This window comes from Micropterus dolomieu, linkage group LG18 (assembly GCF_021292245.1).
Source record: "Micropterus dolomieu isolate WLL.071019.BEF.003 ecotype Adirondacks linkage group LG18, ASM2129224v1, whole genome shotgun sequence".
Lineage (NCBI taxonomy): Eukaryota > Metazoa > Chordata > Actinopteri > Centrarchiformes > Centrarchidae > Micropterus > Micropterus dolomieu.
The window spans coordinates 31137473-31153994 of record NC_060167.1 but is presented as its reverse complement, the minus strand read 5'-3'; the positions used below and the strand labels follow the sequence as shown (position 1 = coordinate 31153994).

Sequence of the window (16522 nt, the reverse complement as noted above, 5' to 3'; positions counted from 1 at the left end):
AGGGGGGGGGGGGGGGGGGGGGGGGGGGGTATATTAAAGTTTAGAAATGATAGACGTGATGCTGCAAGTTCTAAACATATGGTTAATTATTGTTAAAATCTTAAAATGTAGAGATACTACTACATATCTCAAGGTAATCCCAAAATACTTTAACTTTTACTGGCAATCATTCTGTGAAGGCAGTTGTGTGATATCTCTCAGGCGCAGTGTATCAATACCTTTGGGTAGTCACTGCTGTGTTTCTCTCGCACTCCGTTCCTGCAGAGGGTATAGTTGTAGAAGCGTGAGTTCTTCACCAGTGCTACCCATTCCTTCCAGCCAGGGGGCACATAGGAGCCATTGTACTCATTCAGATACTTTCCAAAGTAGGCTGAGTGAGGAACAGGCAAGCAGTATGTTAATGTTGGTCCTCGACTGCAATGCATCTTTAATACTAACTTTTAAAATCTATTTTGACATTGATGTATCAGACTTGCGGCGCTCACCTGTCCTGTAGCCAGAGTTGTTGAGGTGTACAGCGAAGGTGTGCGGCTCATGGTGGGCTTGCCACGAGGGTGAGGAGCAGTTCTCGTTGTTGGTGTAGGTGTGATGGTTGTGCACATACTTCCCTGTCAGGAGGGAGGAGCGGGACGGGCAACACATGGGCGTGGTGGAGAAAGCGTTGGAAAAATGCGTGCCGCCCTTCTCCATGATCTGCCGAGTTTTGTTCATGGCCTGCATTGAGCCTGGGAGGAAACAGTACGGAGGGGTAGGAGGGCGAGATTATATTCAAAGGCCAAGGATTCAAATGAAAGGGGCGCAAGGGGACATGAAACAGTTGGAGGAGAAAACAAGAGTGAGAGACTGAGGAAAACACAGTATAGTGAAAAATATAAATGTAGGGCAAGGGGGAAAGAGCAAAACACATTCTGAACATAGTAAGAGAAAAAGAAGGGGGGAAAGTAAATGAGGGAACAAATCTTTTCGGTAAAGTGTAACCCATTTGGATTCCTGTGTACTAAAAGCTTTTCAGGCTGATGGTGATTGTTTGGGAAAACAGATGCTTGACCATAAATTCCTGCTTTTCAATGGGAGTCTTCTCACTAGCGATCACAGGAGGACAAAGGATGTCACTGAGGCCATTATGCAGCCACTCCAGTCCAATACGCCGCTAAAGGACTTAAGCGGGAAGGGAGATGGCCAGGGTTTGGCATCCAGACAATGGAAGCCATAGGCCACCCTTATTTCATGCCAGCAATGGAGGAGTTGGCAAGGGGAGCACATGACTTTGAGTGGGCCAGTTGAATGGTGCCAAGAGGCAGCATTAGGCTGATGTCCCTTTCCTGATGCTGTTGGATACACATGGAGAGAATACTCACACCCATGGGACATGGACACAAAGCAAACAGAAAGAGATAGAGGCACAAACACACACACACACACACACACACACACACACAAAGGGAAGGATTAATGGAGGAAACTGTCTTACCCAGTTCTATGTCCTGATCATCAGTGACGATGAGGATGATGTTGGGTCGGACGTTGCGTATGTGGCGGTCCCTCTGCTGGCGAGACCTGAGGCGATATCCAGACAGGTAGCCAGAGCCCTGGACCACAGGTAGGATTCCCACCAGGATAAAGATAAGAAGAGGGAGAGGGGCGGAGAGCCCCAGCCCTGCCATCACACTACACTGCAGTCACCTCCTCAGTCCTTTGATTCACACACAAAGTCTTCAGCTCCTTCTCTGAACCTGAGAGACAGGACACAGAGAGAGACTGATAAGAATAAAATGCACACACACACAACACATGGACTCACACAAAACACAGTGAAAAATAGCAGATGCAAGCCTTGCACAGCCATTACAGGGTGCTCTTCCGTACAAATGCACCCGTTTGGGCTGAGCTCAGCTCGTTAATCAATCATTAATGATGCATTAGAGTGGTGTCATTGGCTGGGTGTAATGATCTCTGGTGATGAGCACATGGCTGCCAGGCTGGGGCTAATGGGCCTGGGCCCAGGGCCAGCTCAGGACACACCTCCCCCTGAGAGAGGTTAGGGTGGATATGAGGGATGTGGGGAGGTGGGGTGGGAGGAGGTATGGGGGGCAGAGGTGAAGGAGAGAGACAGAAGAAGAAGGGATGAGGAGAGGAAAATCAGGACAGGGGTCAATGAGCAGAGTGACAATGTGAAAAGAGAGCAAGATTTCAATTCTGAAGATTAGAAAACAATGACTTTTTTTTTATACCAAGTCAACAGACAGTGTGGAACAGAAAAAAGTACCTGTGAAAATGAAAGCAAGCTGTATAAATGTGGCAATATCACCAAGGTCAATAAACAACTGCCTCTAGATGTGCAGAAAATTACAAATTCCGCTCTCCTTGTGTTAGTTTAACATAACAATTAAAGTCAAGTGTGTGTTAAATAGAGCTTTTTCTTAATTAATCTCTACATGCAGTTCACCAAAATTAGATTACAATCCTATTAGCTCTTAATAACTTTTCCTCATTAAGAGTATATCCCCTCTGAGTTTACCACAGAAACTGTTGGTTATACTCCCTTGCAAACATATACAGTAGCAGGAGTACTTAACTGTCTGGGCTGCAAGAACACTGACTGCAGAATTTAAAGTAAACAAAGCAATAGAAACAAGAGAATCTTTACTTATTGAGTTATCTACTGTTCAACCATGTTCACTAAATCTCAACAGATAAAGCAAGAACCTACCTCTTAAAAATATGTTTGATTCAGAGTGTAATTTTGAAACAATGACCATCAAATATAGAAAATATGTTACAATACACTAAACTAAACTTATTAAATAAAAGTAGGCTAAATAAAATCATTTTATTTCACATACCTATCATTGTGCTGATATTTGTCATACATTTACTATTCAATGAAGAGGGCTAAAGAGAAGAGCTGGGCTTTTGTGCCTATTTCACCATGACACATAATCAGAGCAGCAACACACCCCAGTGACAATAGTCATAAACTCAGTTTACAAGCAGCAGCGTCAGTGTGCCCACCGAGGTGCTCCACTGTCAGAGTAAGGTGGGGGTTTGTGCATGTGTGTGTATGTGTCTGTGAGTCCACAAGGAGTATGTGGCCAAAGCAATCCCCGTTTGAAGGTGAAGACAATAACAAAAGCACAACGGCAGCTTCCCTCTGCTGGGACTGACACTCCTCCTTAACAACAACCTGACTGGAATACAGTTCGACATGGGGATAAGCAGCAACAAATGAAGAGATGACACACACGCAACTGTGCCTGGATGCACACGCACACAACTGACTTATCAAAGACAGGCTGAAACCCTTAATAGCACAAATCTAAAATGTATTAAACATTTAAGGGAAGAGATGATTACAGAGGAGAAACGTCGCTCCTGTGAATCTTTATCGCTATGCATTGAGTCACAACAGATGAAGTAAGTGTGAGCTGAATGTAGGAGAGCTGCTCTGTCTAACACAAAGCTCCCTGTTCCTCTCTGGTCTGCACCGTTGTCCAGATTGTGCTCATTAAGGTCTTCCCAAACACCCACACATGTCCTCCATCCTCCTCCGTGGTCTTGATTTGCACCAAATGCGCACACCTACACAGGCGAATACACACCACGTGCATGTGAATATGTGCACACGCACACACAAATAAATCTGTATAACAGCAGCTGTGTTTGCTCTGGTTTCCCACTCCCAGGGCATGTGGTTCTTCCTCAGAGGAACACATGAGCTCTGACCCAGGGCACTGTGCTGTTTGAAATTGTCTTTGCTCCTTTCTCATGCTCTCTCCCTGCCAGCCTGCATCCCTCTTTCATTTCTGGCATGGGATGAAAACAAGACAGCAGCGACAAGCAAATCCACAAGAAGAAAAAAAACAACAACCTGGTGATAGAAAAACACACAGTTAACCAGCTCTGTTTGCAACCAGCAGTGAATGGATCATCAAAATGGATTCCAGGACATCTACAGTGAATAGATTCAGTGTGCTCATATTAAAATGGTCCTTTGCCATTGGTTCCTCTTCCAGAGAGGTTTGCAATGTGGAAGGTACAGTACTTCCATTTCATAGCTGTGTATTTGTTTAAAAAGCTGAACCCGTCAGGGGACAGTACCAAATATAGTCCATATTTACAAGAAACCATCCAGTTCGATTTAACACACTGATCTATCAACAGCCAAGTATGTAAATATTGTGTTATTGACATGCTACGCTGGTGGATATTTTCTGACATTACTCCCATGAGGCCTCCCCCTTCCACTGATACTGAGGACTAATTGGATTTTCAGGCTTTTATCAGCTCTAACTGACACATACAGTCCTTTCTTTCCAGTTTGCTCTCTCCCACTCTCTTTTATCTGCCCGTATTGTTTATCTCTCCGGGTGGCAGATGCTACATGAAACCGCAAAGAAAAGAAGCAGAGGAAACCAAACGTCCAAACAGACAGAAGCCATTATACCTTGAAGATGTGTGCAAAAACAGAGACAGACAACCGTTAGAAAACAGCAGTATTAGCCAAGATGTCCTCAGTCTCCAACAACATGACCAACGTGATGGTTTTGTATGCATTCATAATGCAAGGCAAGCCATGTTGTTTCTGTAAACTGGGATGATTTAGAGCTTATTTCCTGACAGAGCTCTGCCCACATCAGCTCTTTGCACTAAGTGTACTGCGAAACGACAATGCTGATTCAGCCCGACAACGCAGAATGAAAGAGGAATTTTTGCCATTTAGACAGAAGCACAAGACAACATGAGTAAATATAACTCTCAGCAAAACTCATTAAAGGCTGGGGGCTTAGAGAGAAAGGGCTGGGGAGTAAGCTAGCAGAATATGAGATCATAGGGAATAAGCTTCTAAAAGCATGTTTGAGGAACAAGGATCATCTAAGGTTATACTAATGCCAAGTGATGCCTGGAAGTCAGAACAGAGAAGGAAAGTTTTGCTCTTCAGTCATTCGCTTGTAAAGAGGCTCTAAGAGACAGCAGCACTGCATCACCAGATAAAAACTTAATGCTGTCCATCTTTTATTTATAGGACTGAATTATAAATGCCGTGACAACAGAGCTGGCCATGTCACAGCATGGGCATGATGGTTAGATGGTGGCAAGAGTGGACGGATGAAAACACACACCAGATCAACAGACAGATATGTAACACTGCCCAACAACACACATCTGTACTTCAAGTATCACAGTTCAAGGGAGGCAGTGAAGAAGCTGAGAGAGTGCTTGATAAATCTTCCAAAGACTTCACAGAGGCGTTAATGTACTTTCCCCCCATAAATAAAACACCTTGGGCTTTGAAACAGGCATGAAGTCTGATTCATCCAATCTGCAGCCCCCTAAGAAGGCACGAAACACAGACAGAATATGAGAAAACCGAGGAAAAATAACACACATTTATTACATATTGAAGGAGGACGAGTCATGGCGTACACTTGCAATTTAATCAGCTCTGTCTCATGATGCATATGAAATACGGAGGCGAAGGCCCACAAGCTTGAAGCCAGACTCCTGGATTCTCTATCACAAACGTGTTGACTGAGACAGAGAGAGAGATGGAGAGAAAAGATGGAGAAAGTGTGAGAAAGAGAAAGAACCTCTAGGCATAGAATCTGGAGAGAACAAAGCCTGAGCACTTCCACTGCAAATGGATTTTCCCAAACATGAAAACTACATTCACAGACCAAGGCTTCCATATAAAATAGAATAGAATAAAACAGAATGCGGCGGCAGCGAACCTCCAAATCTCTTCTGAGTCGTCCTCGGTGCAGGAATGTGCCATCCAAGGTATTCTAGAGCTGGAAATCATAAAGGAAGTGGCCAGGAAAGTTTAAATAGACACATCCAGTTCTGAATGTGGCCTGCTGCAACACTATCAAGCCAATTCCTTTGGTCATAATTGAGGCTGGCAGGGCTTTGCTAATGTGTGACTTTGTTCCCATTGGGCTGCCTAGCTCTGAACAGAATGTGCAAAATCTCCAAGGACCCTTGAATTTACCAACAAAAGTTGGCATTCAGATGCTAATTCTGCAACTGCATGCATTTATGTGAGAGTAACTTTCTCTCTGAGAAGTTTATGTGTGTGTGTGTGTGTGTGTGTGTGTATTTGTGTGAGTGTGTGTGTGCATGTGTCGTGAAAGGAGGGGTTTGCAATTCTCAATACAGTATGGAATGCTTTTTTCATGATAATAAGAAGCCACGGTTTGTTGTTATCCTTCATCTATCATTCTCTGCTTGCAAATCTTTGCTCCACCACCAGAATCTGGAAAAACACAGTCGTAAAATCGCTTTTCAATCAGGCTTGTGAATCTCGTACCTAAATGACAACGTTCTTTGACACTGCACTCGTATAATTTTCTGCTCATTTGACCCTGTAGTTGAAATATTTTTTGGGTCAACACAACATTAACGTCACCCAAGTTGATATGATGAACATGTTAGCAAACTGTAGCTTATTTACACACCCAGCAGTTCCAGAGCAACATTATCATTCATTATGAGTTGTGTTTCTGGCCACCTGATATATGTAAGCCCAATATTCACTCTCTTTTAGCTCTGTTTTGGCCTCTACCAACTCCTGAGGGAAATGCCTGTCTCTTTAGCTGCTAAATGCTCCATTTTAACTACCCTGTTGCTATCTGAATTTGTCTGATGTTTGGTGCTACGTGTTATGTGGTTTTTTTTTGCTGAAAACAGCTGCCTGCTGCAATCAATTATAGCCACTTTAAGTTTGGGCACCAAAAACTACTGTACATGGTTAGTTAGAGTAAGATTTTGGTCATGACAAAGTAACTATTGTAATGGTATAGTTAAGGCTAGGCAGCTGCAACACTTGGTTAATGTAACAATCATGAAGATTTTCATTTGAATAAATGTGTGTTAAGTCAGTACCTTTATAATGAGGTTATACAATTGTTATAACTGAGCCAACAGCTCAGTCACCATGAAAGTATTACAATATTTGTGTGTTTGCAGTATTATGAACTGGGATTCAGTAGCGACAAAATGCTTTATTTAGTTACTGTTAATGTAAACAGAACATTTCCTACTGCTGCAGCTACAGATTAAAAGCATTAAACAGGCGAAACACAAGTTGACTTTATTATGAAGTAGTCACAGGAAATGCAATGTTATACTCAAGTCATTTTCAGTATTTTCTGACAGCAGATCATTTTGAAATATTGCAGGGAGTATTGGAAAAAGAAGGAGCAGCCACACTGAGCTGTTAGATGAAGAGCAACTTCTCAGTGAGGGAACCAACTCCTGTCACTGTGCCCTGCTGTGTGGAGACTCATGCCGTGCGCCACATAAAATCAGATCACAGTTGCTCACAGAATGACTGAAAAAGTTCTACCCGACTTCTTTATTAATGACAAAAGATTGTTTTGCTGGACCTGTAGTATTAATCGACACTTAACGGTCTAACGGAAAGGCCACCGTGATGGCTAAATGATCTCATTGTGAACTGTTGGTAAAAGGCAAGGCAAGTTTATTTGTATAGCACAATTTAACAACAAGGTAATTCAAAGCTTCATAATGCTTGTGTGCCTATCAACTATCTCAACACCTACACCTTTACTTTCCTCTGTGCTGTAAGAATATTCCTACTTTGGTACTTTGTTCTACCAATGACCTCTACATTAACGGCTTATCAATTATTAATGTTGGTTTGATGACAGCTAAACCTATTGCTGCTTCAACAGCAAGGTCCGTCCAAACTCTCCGGTCCCTGGTTGATAACCCTGTAATCATATTCAGCTCTTTGGTTTCAAATTGTACCTGCCACATTCTTTTGACAAATATGCATTTACTTCCCAATCACTAACTTTAATAGTTGAGAATGACAAGAGATAATGCCGAGGCTGATCCCATTCACCAGGAAGATTTAATTTAGATTTCCCTCCAGTTCTGATAAGCTTGGCACTCTGCAGACATTTTAAGATGACAGTCAGAACCTGCACAGCAATTTTCTGTTTGAATACGGAGACACAAAGAGCAGTGGTTAGACTTTAAATGTGAGAAAATGAGATTTCTGCGGCGATGAGGAGACTCGAGTGTGAAATATTTCTTCCTGCAGTTACTGTTGAACAGTTTGCCTCTATATTTTTGTGTGTTTCCTTTTCTTGTTTACATATTCGTCACAGACCTTTAACACCATGTGGAATGTGCTGCCCAGACTGTGAAATATGAATGAATGTAATTTTTGTACTCAACACATTATTAATCCTGCAGTGAGTCTGCTGCCCTGAGAAAAAGGGTGAAGCTGTGATGTGTTCTGGCTGGAAACACACACACACACACACACACACACACACACACACATTCTTATTAATGCCCACACTGACGTTCAACAATCTCACTTGGGTAATATCTGGGTGTCCACATACTTTTGAGTATTTAATGGACTTTTTAATTGGTTATTTTAAGATTTATGGTGCAAATAATATTCATGAAGTAGTATGTAAGTGAAAGTTACATGGAAGTAGGGTAATAAACAAACAAACTGATAAATTATAAATACAGGCACACGCACTAGGAAACTGTCCTCAGAAGTCATGTTCTGGTAGTCACGCTATACTTTGGATAACTTCCTCACAGAGCTAGAGCTTGGTGCACACCCAGATACAAGGGGGAAAATTGTCTCCGTCTCTGCAACTTTATAATCCACAGGGCCCATTGTCTTTTAAATGGTTTCATCGTGAGAGGGAGTGATAGATTGCCGGGTGAATGGTTTGGTGGAAAAAACAGGAGGGTGAGGAAGAGAGAGAGAGGCATAGACAGAGAGAGAGAGGGGGAAAGAGACAGTGTATGATGGTGTCAATTCAGACAAAAAGCCCAGTCATGATGTGTTCTCGCTGGAGAACAAAGAGCTCCGACAGACTCCTTGTGTCTGCTCTGTTGACTATAAATGTACACCATGCGCACACACACAGTGACAAGAGTGACAGACACACAAACACACCCACACTCTGCATATTAGACTTCAAACTTCTCTTTCCAACAAGGGGACATAAAAGGAGAGAACAACAGTTAGGCTAATTATCCCTGAATCTTGAGGAAATGAACAGCATCGTATTATTGTATTGTTCTGAAATTGTTTGGCCCCGGCAGCACTAGAGGGGCATCACACATCTACTGCCTGCCTTTTTGTCTCCCCCTCCAGGTTTAACTAGCTAACTCGGTGAAGATATTCCTCATAATGAGCTTGGATTGCAGCCACACCACAAATAACAATGTCAAAACCTGCTGCAGTGAGGATGTTTTGGTGACTGAATTCAGCCTACATAACTTAAGACACCGGTTTTCTCTTTCAACCTCACACGTCCACTTCGCTCTTACTCTCTGTTTCCAGCAGCAACCTGGTGGCATGTAGGTCTAGCGTGGTGGTCTGCAGGTTTTTTGGGGGACTTCACTCAGGGTCCACGGCAGGGTCACGGCATTTACCCCTCCTCCTCTGCGCCCTTACGGTACGCTCCAAGAGAGCCCAAAAAGAACACGGAGGTGTTAGAGAAATCACAAACAGAGCCTCGATTGTCCCTGACTTGGGTTCAACCCCCCACAGCCCCACCTCCAGGGGTTTAAGACTGAGAGAATGAGCAACTGTCAATGGTGTTTTGTAAATACGTAGCTGTTTTCACTTCAGATGGGTTTATTCAGATGTCGGAGGGAAATGTGCCTGTTTTGCAGTCTGCGAGTGTCCTTGCCTTTCCTGTCCTATTGAGGTTTGTATGGGAAAGCCATTTGTGGTGCGTCCGAAAGATCGGCACAATTGCCAGCTCCTTTGAGAAAGGGGCTGACAGCTGAAACAAGTGAGCAAGCTGGTGGACAGGGCAGCCCGCTGAGTGATGGCTGTTTCTTATTGGTACTTATTGACCAGAGGCAAAGCCCCCCTACAGTGTGTCACATCTCAGTTAAATGGATTACAGACAAATCGACCGGGGCCAATTGTTCTACCGACCTAACTACCTCACTGAGACCTCAGTGCAGCCAAATGACTTCTGCATGACATTTAGCTGTAACTTTGGCACCAATGAGAAATCAGACATAATTCAAAATGTGATCTGCTAAGAACTGCATAACACTAAAAAAGCTTGATGAGAGTAACATTATTGGGATGCACACAGTGATATTTATCTACTCAGGATAATGCAATTTAGAAAATGAGATCATGTTCCACAGGACTCATGGGTTTTAAGATGTCATTTGTTGTGTTTTAATTACATGCCATTTCTCTCCTCATCATGAAATTAGCACCTGCAGTGGGGACTGCTCCTAATGGCCCTGACTTAACGATGATTATAGACAATATCCGTTTCAACTTTTAGTAAACTGCCGCCCGCCCACTGAATAAATAACAGACAGCCCGGATAAATCAATACGGTGGCTGAAAGTTACAGTTCAGCTGCTGTAGAAGTGATCACTTTTATAGATTTGGGATTCTTCAACTCGACTGATAAACAATGACTCTTGACTACTCAAAGAGGCCCTACACAGGAGAGGGATGTCTTACCCTGGGGTGGCGGGGTCTGTGGGCGCCGTGAGGACCATCGTCTCTGGTGTTAAGCATACCCTTGGGGGTTGGAGAGGCGACGACCACTTCTTTACTCCTCCCATTCTCTGTCCTAACACCCCCCCACCTTTGCTAGCTGGCTTTCTCCCGGCCCTTTTGTCGGTGGATTACTGGGGGTTTAGAGACGCACACACTGATCCCTCCCTCCCCTATCGGAACCACACAGGGGGTTAAGACTAGAGCACAGAGGGGAGACCTCCACACAATGATCTGAATTACAGAGGCTTTCTATGTATGGCCACTTATATTCCCCCCATTTGCTCTACTCAGAAATCACCACAGAGCGCTATTCAGTGCTTGTGGTTTTCCCAGCAGGAATCTTGGGATATACGCCAAAATCCAGAGCAGATTTTTTGAATCTGTAACAACAAGTACAGAGTTCAGAGTGTGTGCTTTTTTTAACCAAACTCTTTGTCTTTTGTTTAGTTTAAACACAAGCGTGTTTGATGGTCCCTGTAATCAGCGACGGTAAACGACCAACACAGAAAATACCCACTGAAAACAAACAAGCCTCAGGTGAAACCACAGCGCTGTGTAAACTGCACGCAGTCAACACACACACACAGCCCACATCATCCCTCCATATTGTGAGAGAGCACAGGCTGTCTCCTCTTCTACAGGTCGGTATCCATCTCTCTCTGCCTCGTCCCCGGGACAGCTGCCCAGACAGCCCATCTGTCTGTGCTGACCTGTGTTTGGGACCATGGGGGGAGCCTAAGTGGCCCAGGAAGGGGGTCTCTGGCATGCTGCCCGCCCGGTAATGACAGTTAAGCTGCCAGCGGCTTGCCTAACAGCTCTGGAGGTCTCTCTGTGGTGCTACAGTATTGATACAGTATTAGGTTGCAAGGGGCTTGGCAGCCTTTTAATGAGAGCTCAGATTGATCAGGCGGTTGTGGCTCTCCCCTTACTGTAGATGATGCTCATTGGCTGTCCCGGCAGGCCTGACCTCCCTCTGATCCGTATCACTGACTGAGAAGGGAGACAAATGCAATCATGCCCAGAGTAAATCACACACACAAACATGCACACTGTATGCTCATGTTCGAATGTAGAAACACTAAAGGTGTCAAGAAGAATGTTATTTAGTTAGTAGTTACAATAAGTTGTAATTAAAATAGCCAGGGGCAAAATTATTTATTTTAGTTGCAAACATACTCCGTGTTGGAGCATGATGATTGTTCAGGAGGCAGGGGTGGTGGAGCCAGTCTGCAACAGCTGAAACAAAATGTAACTGTCAAGGGACCCAGTCAGTCACCAAAGTCATCAAGTTTAAAATACCACTGTCAGTAAACTTTACAAGGACATAATTGAAACTTGAAATCGACTTCTAAAATAACAGTTTTAGTTTGCATGTAGTAATACAAATTTCAAGTTGCTGTAATCTTAATAAATATTCTCCCAAACAGAATACTTTATCAGCACTTACACAGAAAAAAATATTTTTCTCTCAGTAAAGAGAATTGCTGAAACAACAACAAAGAGTAATAAAAAACAAAGGTTAGGAAAGTAAAACTTTGAAAGAATATCTAAGTACTATTTAAACATTTATTCTGAAGCACGCCAACACCCACGCACATACACACTTAGCTAACTGACTCACCCGCACACAAAGGAGAAAGAAAACAAGTCACTAGCTGGACAACAGAAGTAAGCAAAGTTCAAATAAACAGACACAGAGTCAGAGATAGAATGGCGAAGAGAAAGATACTATTAAACCACCTGCCCATCGGCCTCTATAATAATACTTCACCTTTCTGTCCCCCCTCCTCCTCCTGTCTACCTGGCTCCACAGGCTCATGTCAAGGTCACAGCAGTGGTCTCTATGACTCAACTCTCTCCTATTAGCCCTCCATTAGGCCCCTGTCAGAAAGGCAGCCAGCTGTCGGCCCCCCTGTGCTTGTGATCATGACCCCCACTCAGCCTCTGGACCCCCCCTGGGATCTGCAGCAGTGAAGTAACAGGATGGAGGAAGAAATTAAACCCTGCTCAGTACTCAGGGGAGAGGACGCTGTGATTACTTTTCAGTGGCCTTTACTGCTGAAGCAGACAGGAGACCATTCCACCACTGTGCTGCCAATCCGTCACAATGAAATGTGATGGGTCAAAAGTATGTAAAACACTTGCACAGAAAGAAAAGGTACATGTTGTGATTCTGTCCTCTTCAAAATATTTTCCACACACACCCACTGGCAACCCTCTTCTTCACCTTCTTTCTCAGTTCTCTCCCTATCTCTTCTATTAAACATGAATTAGTAGCGCCTTGATCAAGTTCATCACCCTTGTGTTGTAATTAGTGCTGTGTTAAAGGCGCAGCGCACGGCCCCATTTCACTAACAGAGTAATTACCGCACCATTGGCCAGCACGCTGACCTCCATCACCCCACCCCCGCACCTCAAACCTTCCTATCGCACCTTCCTATCAGCTCAGACGGAACATAAAGCATCAGACAGGACAGGAGATATACCCAGCTTTTCAACCGGGGGCGATTAATAGGTGCCAAAACCTTTGGATCACACTGAGCGAAAAGGTCAATCAGATTCATGAGAAAAGCGTTGTGGATGAATGTCTGCGCTTAATGAGCATTGTAGAGCCAAGATTGCTGTTGCACTCTGCTACATGAGAAGTAGAAAAGTAATCAAAATAAATGGGGAGTACAGCCAATTCAAGACACACATAAAGTAGCCAGTAAATTCATAGGGTAAGCAGGTAAGCAGGGAAGAGGTGGACAGGGATACACTGCCTCAGTCTGTGGAGGAAAGAGGGACACTGTTTGACTGCTGTAGAAATTCAATTAATTATCCCTACACCATAGTTAAGGGAGAGTAAAACACTACAAGCGAAAAATATGGGGCTTCAACCAGAATCCCTGTATCTCCACCAGATGTCCTGAATTTTTTACAGGGTGGGCAGTGATAACATATTTTGTGTCATCCTGTGTTTGGTAAGCTCCTTGTTATACATGGCTGTGATTAAAGGCTATTAAAGCAATTATCTTAACGGCAGGAGAGCTGTGGATCGGATGGGAAGAAGAGAGCCTTTTGTGGAATTCAGATGAAACCTCCTTTCAGCACCATCGCCCCAGATAGCTTTAGTTAGCTGAGTGGTTATGCAAGTGGGCAGATGAGATCTTTTTTTTCAAGTGCAGAGATGCACACACTCATACACACACTTGCTTCACAGCCAGCCATTTCCTTACAAATAGAAAGCTGACTTCCCAGCCAGCCGATGGGAGCTGACACACAGCAAAAGAATGAGCTGCTTCTCTGTTGTTACTATAAAGCTTGGCCAGAGTGCCGAGTGGCCTCTCTGTGTGTGCCGCCGCAGGTTGGCACACTCACAGGGGGCTTTGTTGGGGTGCCGTCCTGAGCGTCAGGCAGCATGCCCGATGTTGACAAAGCCTGGTATCGCCTGCTGTCAGCCCATTCTGTGTGCACCCGGCGGAAAGAATCAATTAGGCCAAGCTCACAACAGAGCACTTTAATATTTGACTTTTAATCAGTGGGCAGAATGCAGGCTGAGGCAGGAAAGCAAGTTGGCAGTTCCCATCTTGCTGATGTGGAAAATGAGTGTAAGGAAAATGCTCCCAGAACCCCACAATATGCATCACGGACCCCAGGGAGGATGTGAGGAAGTAAAAATCGCAGCAGACAACAGGCTAATCCACCAAAGTGTTATGGGAAAATATCCCTTCGTCACTCACAAGATACCAAAAGCATCTTACACAACCAGCTGCAAAGAATGGAGGAGAAATATCACATAACTCTGGTCATAATCAACCAGGGCTCTGAAGAAGGGGCCGTGGTTTAAGAGGAGAATACTGAATTGATGAGGAATTCACTCGGCAGATGAACAGCTCCTTTGAAGAGTTTCTCTTGAAGACTTTTGGTTTTTATACTGCACTGCCGAAGGCCCCCTCTGCCAGCAAGAAGAGGAGGAAGAAAGAGAGAGGTGAATGCTGTCCTCATGCTGGGGTTTTGAAGTGGAGATCAGTCCTCAAACAGAATAGCTTACCAAAGGCACATCATTCACCTGTCTGCTCTTGCTAGTTTCACAGAGACAAGAAGGGAAATCAAAGTTCAGCTCCCTCCGATGCTTTGTAAAGAAAAGTTACATAGCCAGGCATGGTTTTTTTTCACAAACAAAACACTAAACTATCACGGCTATATTAGGAGCTGTTTGTTAATCAAAAAGGACAACTGATTACAGTCACATACTGATGTCTTTGTAAGTGATAATGAGTCAACTGTGTACAGCTGTGTACATAATGTGCCCACATGTGCTGAGAGCTGCTTCCTCTGCTGCTATCCAACTGTTCGCACAGGATAACTCTGATCACAGCAGCTGCACAAGCATGTTATTGGTAAACAGCCGACAGGACAGTGGCAACACTGCAGTGGTGATGTGTCCAGGTCCTTGCAGATTTATTGCTCTTTAAAACATTGTTTGCACAAAAACATTTCCATTTCGTTTTGCTCAGTGCCTCCAGTCACAGATTTAAAGAAAAAAAACATGGCCTGTGTTATTATTACTTGTTCAGTAAAGATATAAAGTTAGGTTACAGCCCAAAGCCACAGTCGGTGAAGGCAATCTTTCAGCTATTGATTTGATAATTCTGAGCGTTGTAGCTTGCTGATTAATTTTCACTACTTTTTCTCTCAGCCTTACCTCACCCAGACTCTCTGCATCTTTCATTTCACTTTCTGTTTTTTCTCTTCTCTTCATAATTACCATTTGAACTGACGGCCAGAGAGGGCGCATCTGCTGTGGCCACAACACAACCGCAACAACCCCCAGCTCTCTTTGATCATCAATTCCATCTCAGTGGAGCCAACAATAACCATCTTCGTATTTGTGCAGAATGAAATGCTAATCACTGGCAGGCAGATCAAATGAGGTGATGTGCTTTTGAGAGTGAAGCAGCGTGATGCGTGCGTCTCCTCTTGGGGTGACGAATCTATCCCCCACGGTAAATAAAACGTTGACATTAACTGTGGCCCGCTGTGTTGTTTGTTGCCTCAGAGGTCTGCAGAATCCATGGTAACAGGAACAATAATCTGAACCTGACTTATGTCTGCTCAAGTGGAGGGGTGATACCCATCACTCCTCCACCTGAGCAGATAGGTGGAAAGACAGATTGATAGGCAGACTGCACTGGAGAGAGTGAACCTCGCACCGTTGGGTACTGTGATTACATTTCAGTGATGAAACATGCAGACACGGCCTTGCATACACTGACCCCTATCTCACATGCTACAAAAAGAACACAGAAACATGCAGTAGGCATCGACACATGCAAGTCAACTCTGTGTGTGTGTGTGTGTGTGTGTGTGTGTGTGTGTCTGTGTGTGTGTGTGTGTGTGTGTGGGAGAAATGAGAGGGCGGAGGTTTCACCTTCCCAGTGTGTACTGTAAGAGGTGAGGAGTCTTACCTTCCTTTTCTAAACAAGCTGTCTCTGATGTTCTGAAATCAGCCTCTGACTGCCAAGTTCTGTAAACAAACACAAAGTCCAGAGTGGATGAATACTTGGAACATATGCAACTTCCACTTAGGAGCTCAAACAGAGCCAGACTATCTCGTATCTTGTGTCGTGTCTTTAAATCTATGAATCTAAATACACATTCTGGTTCAATCCTGCCTGATGCTGGCCTTATTGTCTCTGCCCTCCCTGACAGACACTAAAAGCCATTCTGAGTCCAGATGCTACTCCCAGTCACCAGTCCTCCCTCACACATACCCTGGGGGATGGTGACACATCTGTTTCACACGAAAACACGGTGACAAACTGTAGGATATGGAGATAAACAACCACATACGTCATGTCAGCCCACATGATATTTACACAAGATAAAATCCATATTTGACTGATGCTGTGATGCCTGAGGAAGCAGGCAATAGTTCAGGTGGTGGTTTAATTAGACATGTGCCAGAAATAGTGTAAAAATTGTCTAATTTTGAATATA

The 16522-nt window shown here is 44.0% G+C and overlaps 1 protein-coding gene across 5 annotated transcripts in view; it reads right to left on the bottom strand.

Annotated features, from left to right (window-relative positions):
* sulf2a (sulfatase 2a) overlaps positions 1–16522 on the bottom strand; it is a 42204-nt gene that overhangs the window by 9196 nt on the left and 16486 nt on the right. For 3 of the 5 annotated variants that reach the window (XM_046075518.1, XM_046075517.1, XM_046075521.1), the window contains 4 exons: positions 15991–16049; positions 1472–1733; positions 486–725; positions 219–370 (listed from right to left, as the gene is read on the bottom strand). In XM_046075518.1, coding sequence (XP_045931474.1) covers positions 219–370; positions 486–725; positions 1472–1664 — 585 coding nt within the window. In that variant the 5' untranslated portion in view covers positions 1665–1733; positions 15991–16049. The remainder of the gene's footprint in view (positions 1–218; positions 371–485; positions 726–1471; positions 1734–15990; positions 16050–16522) is intronic. The other 2 variants (XM_046075520.1, XM_046075519.1) reach the window with 1 other exon arrangement.